Below are 13,197 nucleotides of genomic sequence, written 5' to 3' on the forward strand. Positions count from 1 at the left end.
CTGCATAGCGATAGGTCCTTGGGACATTTGAGAGCTGTAATTCATTCCTATCATGCCTTGCATATTAGGCTGCATGACAGAAACCATAGGAAATCCTTGCTGTTGCATTGGTATCAGGCCTGCCGGGGAGAGAAAAAAAAGGCATTACTAAAGTCAGTATGTTTTTCAAAATGAATTTGTTAATGAGGGGGAGAGGGAACAAGAGCATCACTTTGGCACATGGGATGCAGGGATTGATATTGGTCCTGACATCATGCCTGAGAAACCAGTGCTTTATCCACTGTGTTACCTTCTGGTGCCAGTGTGTTTTAAAATTTATTTCCTTAAAAGCACATATTTCTAAGGGACTTGAGAGGCATCACAGTATAGTTGGAAAAACACAATCTGACAAGCTGCAGGATAAGGCAGACTATCATTAATTTAACTGCATAATTTTAGGATGTGTATGTGTATATAAATATTCTTTGTTTTTAAATAGAGAAGGGGGAGAAGGTAAGAAGAGAAAAAGAGACCACAGCACTAAAGCTCCTTCAATACAGTGGGGGCTGGGTTCAAACCTGGGTCATGCACATGGCCAAGTGGTACATTGTCCAAGTGAGCTATTCTGTCAGCCTAGCACGTTATATATCTTCATCTCATCTGTAAAATGTAGGTGACAAAACCTGTTCTACAGGGTTCTTTAAAAAAAAAATATATATATATGATAGAGATGGAGAAATTAAGGGGGAATAAGAAAGGGAGAGACATCTGTAGTACTGCTTCGCCACTCATGAAGCTTCCCTCCTGAAGTTGTCTTGAGGGGCTTGGACCCAGATCCTTGTACACTGTAACACATGCACTCAACTGCCTGGCCCCTCTACAGAATTTTTGTACATGCTTAATAGTATGACCAAATTATGTTGTTTGGTTCCAGTGATCTCTGCTTCATAGTGTCCATGCTTTTTTCATTCCTTCCCACTCTAAGCAGGGTTGTACATATAACCAATAGGGTAAGACAGAAACAACAGTGTAATTTCTAGAGTTACTTTTTTTTTTTTTGCCTCCAGGATTATTGCTCACAAATCCACTGCTCCTGGAGGCTACTGTTGGATAGGACAGAGAGAAATCGAGGGAGGAAGGGAAGACAGAGAGGGGTAGAGAAAGACAGATACCTGCTGACCTACTTCACCACTGGAGAGGCGACCTGCGGCTTGAACTGGGATCCTTACACCGGTCCGTGTGCTTTGCGCTATGTATGCTTAACCCGCTGCACTATCACCCCCCATCCCCCAAGTTACTTAAGAGCCTCTGTAGCTTCCTCCTCACTTTCTTGGGTCACTTGCTTTAAATGGCTACACAAGCAGTTCCATGATGATTACATAGGGCAGGGAACTAAAATACAGTCTTTTGCCAAAAGGCAAAACATTTGCCACCTATGTGAATGAACTATCTTGGAAACAGATCATCTAGCTCCATCAAACCTTCAGATGACTGCAGCCCTGGATGACACATTTAACAAAATCTTTGTGGCCCTTAGCCCAAACCGCCCACTTGAAGGACTCCTAGATTCCTAACCTTGACACAGTGTGAAACAAAAAATGTTAACCAAGGTCTCAGTTTCTCACGTACAAAGTTGCTTAATACCTAATACGTTTGAAAAGATTGCCATAGTTTCCTTGCATGAATAGTTAACATTCACTATAAACAGACATCGATATGAAAAGTATAGAATATAATGGTAAGGCAGCTATCATGAAAGTATCATTATATTCCAAACTTTAAAAAATATATATTTATTTACTCCCTTTGTTGCCTTTGTTGTTTTATTGTTGCAGTTATGGTTGTTATTGATGTTGTTGTTGTTAGATAGGACAAAGCCCCTGGCTCCCCACCTGCAGGGGAGTCACTTCACAGGCGGTGAAGCAGGTCTGCAGGTGTCTATCTTTCTTTCCCCGTCTTCCCCTCCTCTCTCCATTTCTCTCTGTCCTATCCAACAATGACATCAATAACAACAACAATAACAACAACAAGGGCAATAGAAGGGAAAATAAATAAAAAAAATATTTTAAAAATTAAAAAAAAAATTCCAAAGTATTAGGCCACTTTTTTTTTTTTGCTGCTGTTGTGTCTTAGTTTCATATATAGATTTCTCACTTGAAATTTCACTAAAATGCAAAATAACAAGGCACAATAATGAGCATGTAACTCTGTAAGGCCTTTCTAAAGAATAAAAGATCTCAAACCATTTGATCTAAATCTGGGACACATCTAATTACAGATAGCCTAAATAATGCATAAATGTAAGCACAATGAAAAGAATACAACTGACCCATGGAAAAATTTACCTGAAATGAAACCTCCACCGATTATAAATTGGGACAAAGTCATCAGTATGAGCCACTGACCATCGGATACTGAGCTGTTGCTCTTTCATCTCTAATGATGACCTAGGAGACTACCATATCCCATCAGCAGCAGCTTTGTGAAAAGGGAAAACTTTCAGAGGCAGCTTGGTGTGTGTGGGTAGGGGAGGGAGCAGGGGCGTGGTCATATGTCAGTAGGGGGAGTTAATAGAAACAGCAAGAGAGGGGGGCTAGGCAGTAGTGCACTGGGTTAAGTGCACACATGGTGGGAAGCACAAGACTGGGGTAAGGAAACTGGGTTGAACCCCCCAGCTCCTCACCTGTGTGTGTGGGGTTGCTTCACAAGTGGTAAAGCAGGTTTTTGGGTGTCTAACCTTCTCTGCCCCCTCTATCTTCCCCCTCCTCTCTAAATTTCTCTCTTCCCTATCCAATAAAAATGGCTGCCAGGAGCAATGGATTCACAGTGCAGGCACCAAGCCCCAGTGATAACCCTGGAATCAAAAAAAAAAAAAAAAAGAGATATTCCTTCTTCTATGTTACAGCCAGTGGCAAGGCTATATCCCTGCATTACTATTTCCTTAACGACAAAGTTAGAAATTGATATTGGTGGTCCAGGAGGTGGCACAATGGATAAAATGCTAGACTCTCAAGTGTGAGGTCCTGAGTTCAAGCCCTGGCAGCACATGTACCAGAGCGATGTCTGGTTCTTTCTCTCTCTCCTCCTCCTCCTATCTTTTTCATCAATCAATAAATAAAATCTTTTTTTTTTTTAAAAAGAAATTGATATTGGTGAACTCCTCTATGAAACCAAGAGAGAGAAGGGAAATACATAGTGGAGAAAATCCTTAAATAAAACTGAGACTTATTAGTTTAAACTAAGTCAGAATAGATTATCTGTTTTCTGTATGTGATTATTAAGACCAAATTCAGAGAGATACCCCGGTAGCATAAGATAACTAAAAAAGTTCATTTATTCACTCAGTTATCATCCATGTTTTGTCAGCAAGCTGGGAGCTGGGGATATTGATAACTGCAAGGCAGAGATGACATCTGAACTGTGACACTATTAATTTATCAGATCCAAAGAGAAAGATGCCAATCAGATTACTACAGTTCATTTCATTTTTGTCATTTGTTCTTTAATATTCTTATACAGAGAGTCCTTTATGAGGTTAAGTAACATCTGTCAACATAATAAGAGGGGTGATCCTTACTAATTCCTAATTTACACACACTGAGAAATTTAAAGGATAACTGCACAGGTTCAAGCCTATAGGAAAAATTTAACTCTAAAAAATATCACTTATGTTTACCCATTAAGTCTCCAAGTTTCAAACCATAAGAGAAAAATTAATGTTCAGGGCAGAGGGTAGATAGCAAAGAGACTCTCATGCCTGAGGCTCCAAAGTCCCAGGTTCAATCCCCCTGCCACCATAAGCCAGACCTGAACAGTGCTCTGGTTAAAAAAAAAAAAAAAAAGAGAGAGAGAGAGAGAGAAAAAAAAAACTAATGTTCAAAACTTAAGTTTTCACATACCTTGAGGGGGTCTTATTCCACTTGCAACAGGAAACATGAAGCTGAAAACAGAACAGACATACATTGGGATCTTCAGAAACACAAATATTTCAGATAACAAATGTCATTTGCTTTATCTTAAAGAACTGTAGACAAAGCCCTGGTCTTTGTTCTGCAGTACAATTCTGAAGTACCCGATATCAATATATTGAATATCTACAGGATGCATGACAGTCAACATGTTAATTTAGGGCAAATTTTAAAGAAACTTTTTTATTATTATCTTTATTGGATACAGATAGTCAGAAATTGAGAGGGAAGGGGTAGACAGAGGGAAACAGAGATACTTTCAGCCCTGCTTCACCACTTGTGAAGCTTTCCCCCTGCAGGTGGGAACCAGGGGCTTGAACCTACCTATATCCATGTGCACTGTGATATGTGCTTAACCTGGTCCACTACAGTTTGGCCCCCTGTGGTGTTTCTCTATCTCAAAAAGTTGGCTTGGAGTGGTGAACCCACCAGTGGTGACTGTGAATATATGATTAGAAAAGTAAACAGATTGACCCTGGAGGTGGCATATGGGCTAGCATGAGGTTTGGAGATCGATCCCAGAATCACATGTACCAGAATGATGTGCTGGGTCTCTCTATCCTAAGCAAATCTTTTTTTTTTTTTTTTAAGAGAAAAGGAAACAGATTAATAAAGTTGTTAAAATGTTTAACTTAAAATGTTTTATTTTTTAATATTTTGAGCTGTGAGAGATTTTTCTAATGCAGTAAAATGTATATAAAACTCTGCCACTTTAAAGAATATAGCTTAATAGCATTATCTTCACAATGTTGTACAAGTATCATCACTTCCAAAATCTAGAGTGTTTTCGTTATCTCAAATCAAAATATTGTGTTCACAAAAAAAAAAAACATACTTCTGGGTCTGAGTGGTGGTCCACTTGGTTGAGTGCCTGTGTTACAATGTGCAAGGACCCAGGTGAGTTCCTGGTCCTCACCTGCAGATGGAAAGCTTTGCAAGTGGTGAAGTGGTGCTGCAGATGTCTCTGTCTCTCTTCCTATCTCCCCTTCCATCTCTATTTCTGGCTATCTCTATCCAATACATAATTAAAGAAAATTTAAAAAATTACTCATGGGACTAGGAGATAGTATAATGGTTATGCACAAAGCCTTTCATATCTGAGACTCCAAAGTCCCAGGTTCAATCCCTGGCACCACCATGAGCCAGAACTGAGCATTGCTCGGGTATCTCTCTCTCATTAAAATGAAATAAAATATTTTCTGAAAGTTTTGTACAGTGACATGTAAAGTTTTAGCTGCACCTTTATCTGGACCATTAAAATGTGACTGCTAATAAACAAGCTTCACCCAAAAAGAAGCCTAAATAGTGAACAAACTTTCCAAATTGCATGCAAGATATATTAGCAAAGTAATGGTAACTGAATAAAATATTTAAATACAAACAAAAAATTGCTAATACTTTTTTTTTTTAAATCACATAGATTTATAAACACATTTTCAATGAATTTAAGTCATCAAATGGGAGAGACTTTTCAAAATCAGTCTTCAAGACCATAATTACCAATATGGCTTAATGGCTAAGTAAAAGCTGGAAACTTGAGTAATATTTTCTGTTTGCCAGTTTTGTCATAAGGTAACTAACTATAAAGTGCTATACAATATTCCCCTTACCTCCCTGGCTGGCTTCCCCCTTGTGAAAATGGACACAGAACCACAAGTCTGCCAAGGTCCCATTTAAGACAACCAAATAGAGAATAGATTAATAAAAGTTACTTCAAAAATAGAACTAAATTAAGAGCACTACTGACAGTTTAACTTCAGTGATTATTTTCCGACTCAAATTACTCAGTAACCTATGTATAATTCTCTGCAATTTTAGGCAATTAACATCAACATCCACAAGCTTAACAAGTGGACAGATAGGCAACCAAGATGCTAAGACAGGAAAATGTCTAGCAAAAAAAAAAAAAAATCAGACAACGAGATGAGCAACAATTTGATTTCAAAGGTAAAACCACTATTACTTATGTGCTAGTGTGAAAGCAGAACTGAGAGTTTTACTTATCACATGCCCATCTATCTTTTTCATCCTTCCTTGGTTACATTTTGCTACTTCGATCAGCATTCACTTGGCTTGCCTTGGACTCCAAGATAACGAATCTGTCCACCTGCAGACTATGACTTCTAAAACAGCTCATAGAACACAGGTGAAGTACATCTTGCTCAAGGACCATGGGGTAATGCCATTGGTGGAATTAAAGCTATGTACTAATTCCTCTGAATTAAACTGAATTTCCTTAATTTATATTATCCAACTTTAGCCCGATTTTCCATTTCAGTTTTAGTTCACACAACTATCTCACACTCAGAGTCACAGCTCACCTGGCCTGCCCGCTGCTCCCTAGTTGTTCACCAGGCTGTCCCACTCAGTGGGCTCTTAATGGCTTCCTCCTAACAAGGCCAAGCTGAAATACTTCTTTACCATCAAAATAGCCTGATTCTACAAATATCTACATTGTTTGTGCTAGAATGTACTGGAAGCAGAGAAAGATGAATAGAAAAGGACTTTTTTTTCTTTGCCTCCAGGGTTATTGCTGGGTTCGGTGCCCCACGAATCCACTGCTCCTGGAGGCCATTTTTTCCCCTTTTGTTGCTCTCGTTGCTTTATCGGTGTAGTTATTATTATCGCTGTCATTGATGTCGTTGTTGGATAGGACAGAGAGAAATGGAGAGAGGAGGGGAAGACAGAGAGGAGGAAAGACAGACACCTGCAGACCTGCTTCACCGCCTGCAAGCGACTCCCCTGGAGGTCTGGAGCCCGGGGCTCGAACGGGGATCCTTATGCCGGTCCTTGCGCTTTGCGCCACGTGCGCTTAACCCACGCTACCGCCGAACCCCCTATGTTTTTAATAAGAGTAAGAACAAATACACACAGCTCACAAATTGTAATATTCCTGAAAGCTACAGAATGATGAAAATCTTTTTATTTTCTGCCATAATTAACAAATACTTATTCTTGAGCAAATTTTGTCTCTTATGCAAATCTATCATTAGTCTAAAGTAGCCCACTCAAGATACTGGTTAAATGTAGGCTAGTATTAAGAATGCTTGAAAATATGGCTTTTTGGTTAATCTCTTAGAACAAAGGCAAGTATCTGAGAAATGTGGTAGGCTATAATTCATTGATTTTTCCTTCATAAAAGCTGAGAAATTTCTTGGTTCTCTTTTTCCCTAAAGTATAACCTTATAATATAACTTCAGACTTTATTTATTACTCCTCTCTAAAAACTACAATATCCTTTTCTTTTCTCTTTCTTTTTTATCAGAGGACTATTCAACTCTGGCTTATGCTCACAGGGGACTGGGATCTTAAGAGCCTCAGGCACTAAGGTTAAATTTCTATAACCATGTGCTATATCCCTGTCCCAAACCCATATATATATATATATATATATTTTATTGATCATGCAGTAGAATCTCAACCTCAGAGTTTCTATCACATAACAAAGTTAGCACACATTTTTGAAGGCAAGGGTCATTTAAATCACTTTTCTCTCTCATATATTCTCTAGAGTTTTAGAATGCAGGTATTGCTACAATTAGAGGAAAAGATTTTGAAAACCAAACATTCTACTATCACAATTCAAGCCATATTTATCTCATGTTCATGAATCAGTGATGTTAAAGATCAGTAAACTAGGAGGGAAGATCCACTGAATTTTCTGTATTTGAGGTTCTTCCTAGTCAAAAAGCTAAGCAAATTTAAATCTCAGCATAGAATAGCAAATTCTAAGGTTTATTTTCCCAGGATTTAGTATCATGATTAATCAAATACTTTATCAAATTAATGCCACTCAAGAACTTTTTTTGGCCAGGTGGTGGCACACCTGGTTAAACGCTCACATTACAGTGCACAAGGACGCAGGTTCAAGCCCCTGGTCCCCACCTGCAGGCGGAAAGCTTCACGAGTGCTGAAGCAGGGCTGTAGGTGTCTCTCTCCCCGTCTCTATCGCACCCCCCCCATTTCTGTCGCTGTCCAGTAATAAATACTTTTTAAAAAATTAATTTCTTTTGTTTTCTTTTTATTTATTTTCCCTTTTGTTGCCCTTGCTTGGCGCCACCTGCGCTTAAACCCGCTGCGCTACCAACCAACTCCCACATTTAAAATTTTTTAAAAAGAACATTTTAAGCCATCATCACATACACATACAAAATAGATCATCTATTTTTCATCTCAAGACAGAAACAAACTTGCGTCGAGTATTCATGAAAAAAGTCTAAAGAAACAGTGGAAACTCTAAACCAAATCTAAAGTCAAAGATACATAGAGGAAATGAAAAATAGAGCTGCATACAGGTGGTTAATGATCAGGACTGCTCTTTCTTCCTAGCACATTTGTAAGTACCTGAAGGAGGCCATAACTTTTAAACACTACATCTCTGCAAATGGCTCCAAAATGAAAACATTGTATATCAAAACTAACACTTTGCTTCTCCAAAAAAAAAAAAATTAAGGATACTCAAAAGCTAATTTTATCTCCAGACGAGTATACAGTATGTAATTGCTCACAGAAGAAAAACCAGACTAGGACATTATAGAAAGGGAAAGGCGAACACTTCCCGGAATAAGATCTTTCTTTTAATGCTGAGTTTGTCGAGCTGCAACGGACCCGGTCCCGTTTCCCTTACTGTTCTGGGGAAGAAAACCATGAGCAGCTACCAGCCGAAATAAGACCGAACGGTTAAGTAAAAAGTCTGTGAGCTTTGTTCTAATAGCTGCATAACCGCTAGTAGTGCATTTTGTTTGTTTTGCTTTTGCTGCTTTTTGATAAGGAGATACATCTTTAGAGATAAGTGTATGAGAACCTTACGTCATGATTTTTCTGCCGTTTTTCATCTGTTACAGAAACAAAGTCAAAGACAATTACCACAACATACGGCTATCTTGGAAACAGTCGTTTCTGCTTTGTGACCAATTTTTTATTTTTTTTTTTTAGTTCTCGGCACGATATCCCTGGTTTTGACCGGTGTACCCTGGGAAGAGGTCAGTCGCTGGTCATCTCAGAGGCGGCCAGGGCAAGAAGCTAGGTGTCGGGGTGCCTCCTCCGCTGCTCCCGCCGGGGACCCTCACTCGGCGCTGCTCCCCCGCCCCGAGGCGCGAGTGAGCTCGCAGCTCGGCCGGGCAGGCAGAGCCTCGGAGCCTTGAACCCCGGAGTCGGACGCCCGGGCTCACCCGCCGCCACCCCCCCCCCCCGACCTAGGCCCCAGGAGGACGACCCCGCAGCTCCGTTCAAAGAGAAAGGGGGTTTCAATGGGTAAAAACCGCCATAACCGCCAACACCCTCACCGCCGCCGGAGACTTTCTGCGTCAGCCGGATCGAGCGGGCATGTAGGCGCAAGCTCAGCAATTCATACCCACCTGCTTCCCCCGGTGCCAGCGGCTCCCGTGCCAGCAGCTCCTGCAGCCCCGCCGCCGGCAGCTCCGGTTCCCGGCCGCAACGCCATCTTGCTGGGGGCCTGCCGCCGCCGCCACCTTGCAAGCAGCTGTCAGCTGAAGACAGCCACTTCCGGGGCAAACGCCAGGCCCCACCTCGCCGCCGGAGGGGCGGGGCTACGCGCCCACGTGACGCCGCGCAGGGTGGGGGAGACACCGGTCACGCACTCTACTTGTGCCAGGTGCTCTGCAGATGCGAAGTTTGTTCAGTGACTGGTTTTGGGCCCCAAGACGTGGGCGCTATTTTGCTGTTACTTTCTGCACGAGAATGAATAGGATGGATGCTGGGTTCCTTTCATACCATCAGCTGGCATTGAACTCTGCAGCTTCCTTTTAGTACCGACTCTTGGTTAAAGGTATTTGTCAGTCTAGTAAGCCAACCCTACCCTCAGAAAACCCAGTTTATTTATTGTACTGGAGCACTGCTCAGCTCTGGTTTATGGTGGTGCGGGGGATTGAACCTGGGACTTTGGAAGCTAAGGCACGAGGGTCTTTTTGCATAACCATTATGCTATTTACCCCCTTCCCGAAAAGCCAATTTATTTATAAAATTTTCACACTATTTGGTTCTTCCATTGTGCCATTCAACTCATTTCCCCATGCTCACAGAAGCTTAAAAGAGGGGGGAGGGGAAATGTATTTGGGAAAGTTCACAATGACTTAGAAGCTACCTGGACTGTGACTTTCCTGATTATTTTTTTAACCAGAACTGTTCAGCTCTGGGTTATCATGGTGTGGGGGACTGAACGTGGGACTTTAGAGCCTCAGGCATGACTGTCTGTTTGCATAACCGTTATGCTATTTACCCTTTGCCCGACTTTCCTAATTAAACTGTAAGTAAAATATAGAAATCGAATATAAACTTTCCCAAGACTTCAAGTAGTAGATGTAAATGTTTCCAAGCTGCTAAGTAGTCTGCTTATTAGCACATGGCGGACTTTCACTTGCCTCAGGACTCTACGTAAACAATTTGTAATAAATTACTTTTTATTGGGCACAAATCACTGGTCAGGAAGAACTACACTATTTTTTTCAAATACTCAGTGTCCCTCACAGGTGGTACTGACATTTACAAATGAGGAACTCCACAGCTAAAAGAAGTTAATGCAGTTTGTTCAAGTCATGCAAAACATCAAGGTCAGGATTCAAACTCATGGTGGCCTAACTCCAAAGTCCTTGTTCACATCACTATATACAGCAATCCAATCATTGTGTATAAGAAAGAAGGAAAAAGAAACATCCACTTACTGAGAGGCCAGAGCACCTCTTGGGCATGTGTATTTGCCAAGGAATGAATTTGGGGATATCAAACATGCAAATCCTACACTCTACCATTAATTAACCTTCCCAAACTGCTTTTAAAAATGTCTATTAGTTTAACTCCTTTAAATGAACCTTCAAATGTGTGTGGCAGCAGTCTGGGAGTTGGCACAGTGGATACTCAATTTAGTATGTCAGCCTAACCAAATACATAAGATTGTGAATTTACATTGTTAAGTCAGGTGTTAGCTACTAGTCTTGACATACAGATACCCCAACTTCATAAATGAAAAAAGGCACAAGATCTGAGAAATTCAAGAACTTAAAAGTCACAGAGCTGGCAAATAGCTGGGGGTTGGCTGGGGCCGGGGGGGGGGGGGGCACCAGTTCAAGTACCTACAGAATATATGAGTCATGGATCTGTTTGAAACAACAAAATCACATGCTTGTATTTTCTGCATTTTGTAATAACAGGTTCAAGTTACATAAATTAGCAGGATGAACAATTTTGGTCCTATCTAAAATACTCAGGTGGGAAAAGTCCAAGGTTTAATATTCTACACTACCATAAGCCAGAACTGAGCAGTGCACTGGTAAAATCTACATACCTGCCCTGACTTTAGAATAAAAGAGACTAAAGGAAATTAGCTGAATTTAAATGTTGCTGAGAAAAATGTTGTAGTAATATTGGTAACTATCATTTTTTTTGGTAACTATCATTTATATCAAGTGTAATTCTAAGAACTTTACATGTCTGTGGTATTTTTATCCCATAAGTAGCAATTAGGAAAAAAAAAATCTACTTGATAGTTTACAGTGTACTATCATCACTTATAACCCTGTATTTTGGTAAAGACCCTGCCTACTAAATGAACAGAGGGTCATTTAGTCTCACGGAAGATAAGAGGTAAAAGAATGAAGCCAGAGATATATCAGGTAACAGGAACACTCTTCCTTACCAGCATAAAGTATTTATCAGTTTTTCAAGTAGTTATCTTGAATGGAAAGAGACAGGAAAGAGTATGCTTAAATGATGGATGGAAAATTAATTAAGGAGAAGCCAACATAATCTTGGAGTTGCAACATTATGGAAAGTAAAGTATAAGCCATCTTATCAGTGAGATATAAGGGCTTAATAAACCAAATAAATTAAAATTCTAGGTGGGCTAGGAAAATAGCATAATGGTTATGTAAACAACTTTCATGTTGGAGGGCTAGGCTACAATGGTGCAGGTTCAGTCTGCAGCACCATCATAAGCTAGAGTTGAACAGCATTCTGGTAACAACAAAACAAACAAAAAAGTTACAGAACTGAATAACCAGTCTTTATTGTGGCACATCCCACAAACGACCATCAACAAATAGCTTGTATCACTCTTTCCCTTACACTTGAAGAGAAAAACCTTATTAATAATTCACCACATCTGGGTGTTATTTTTTAGCACAAGGTTTTGTTCTTCTATAAGAAGTATTTCTCTAGACACAAACCACTGAAAATATCAATGAACGTTATTCCCAATATATAAACATGGAAAAGCACCCACAAATCAAAATTTGATGTGAAATACTGATGATTTACAATCTTATTTAGTAGTCCCATGTTCTTGTTGTATATTTCAAATATCAGACTGTAAGACCATTGAAGAATTACAAAGAAAACAACATTTATGCCAGAATCAAACAACTGTACTTCATAGTCTTTTGAGAAGCCTTATTTTTAGCTTTTGTCTGGAAGAGCTACTTTCTTCTTGTTCTTATCAGTGGCCTTCTTCCTGTGAAGTTAAGGAGAGCTAAATCAGAAATTCTAGATATATTACTTTAAAATACCACAATTTAATATTTACTGAAATCTATCACATAATCAATATACATATAGTATTAAGAATACAAATATGCACTGACAGGATCTCCACTCTTTAGAAAACTATTATCTATGTGAAGAAGCATCACAATAAACTATACCATGGCATGGTATGAAAGACAGTTTTGAACTTGACCTAATAACTGTCCATATAGTTAGATATTGTCTGTCTGTCTCCCCCCTTATATATAACTTCCTAACTTATGAAAATTCTATTCATATTATTCTCATTTTATAGATGAGGAAAATGAAGCAGAGTGACTGATTTGCTGATCACCACTAGTAATAAATAATATAATAATAGTTTAAGGGTTAACTATAAACCCTGACAGTTTTAGAGTTTGAATGCTGAATGCCATCAACTGTTAATATCGAAAGTAAAATTTTGAGAAGACAAATGTTTGAACACTATAGTATAGAAATAGTTCTGTGTGGGGTAGATTGTATAATGGTTATTCAAAGAGATTGTCATGCCTAAGGCTCCAAAGTCCTAGGTTCAATCCCCTGCACCACCATAAAGCAGAGCTGAGCAGTGCTCTGGTATTTAAAAAAAAAAAAAATTCTTAGATGTATACTAAGTCATGATGAATCCTGAGTAGCAGAATGATTTCCAAAATGCATAGGGGAAAAGTGACGTGGAGTGACTTGTCTATGCTCATACAGAACAGGTGATATACTGGATTGTCAGAAAAGTCAT

General features: G+C 39.6%; 2 protein-coding genes across 15 annotated transcripts in view; both read right to left on the reverse strand.

The window, feature by feature from the left end:
• Positions 1-9,466, reverse strand: part of SYNRG (synergin gamma) — a 116,550-nt gene extending 107,084 nt beyond the window's left edge. For 6 of the 13 annotated variants that reach the window (XM_060203928.1, XM_060203927.1, XM_060203923.1 and 3 more), the window contains exons 1-3: positions 9,305-9,463; positions 3,879-3,919; positions 1-119 (exon numbers count right to left, since the gene is read on the reverse strand). In XM_060203928.1, the coding sequence (XP_060059911.1) occupies positions 1-119; positions 3,879-3,919; positions 9,305-9,390 (246 nt within the window). In that variant the 5' untranslated portion in view covers positions 9,391-9,463. Of the gene's footprint in view, positions 120-3,878; positions 3,920-9,304 lie in introns of all 13 variants that reach the window. The other 7 variants (XR_009553119.1, XM_060203922.1, XM_060203926.1 and 4 more) reach the window with 4 other exon arrangements.
• Positions 9,467-11,942: 2,476 nt separating this feature from the next.
• DDX52 (DExD-box helicase 52) overlaps positions 11,943-13,197 on the reverse strand; it is a 38,480-nt gene continuing 37,225 nt past the window's right edge. For both annotated transcript variants that reach the window (XM_007516957.3, XM_060203930.1), the window contains exon 15: positions 11,943-12,411. In XM_007516957.3, coding sequence (XP_007517019.1) covers positions 12,357-12,411 — 55 coding nt within the window. In that variant the 3' untranslated portion in view covers positions 11,943-12,356. The remainder of the gene's footprint in view (positions 12,412-13,197) is intronic.

Source organism: Erinaceus europaeus, chromosome 12 (genome assembly GCF_950295315.1).
Source record: "Erinaceus europaeus chromosome 12, mEriEur2.1, whole genome shotgun sequence".
Lineage (NCBI taxonomy): Eukaryota > Metazoa > Chordata > Mammalia > Eulipotyphla > Erinaceidae > Erinaceus > Erinaceus europaeus.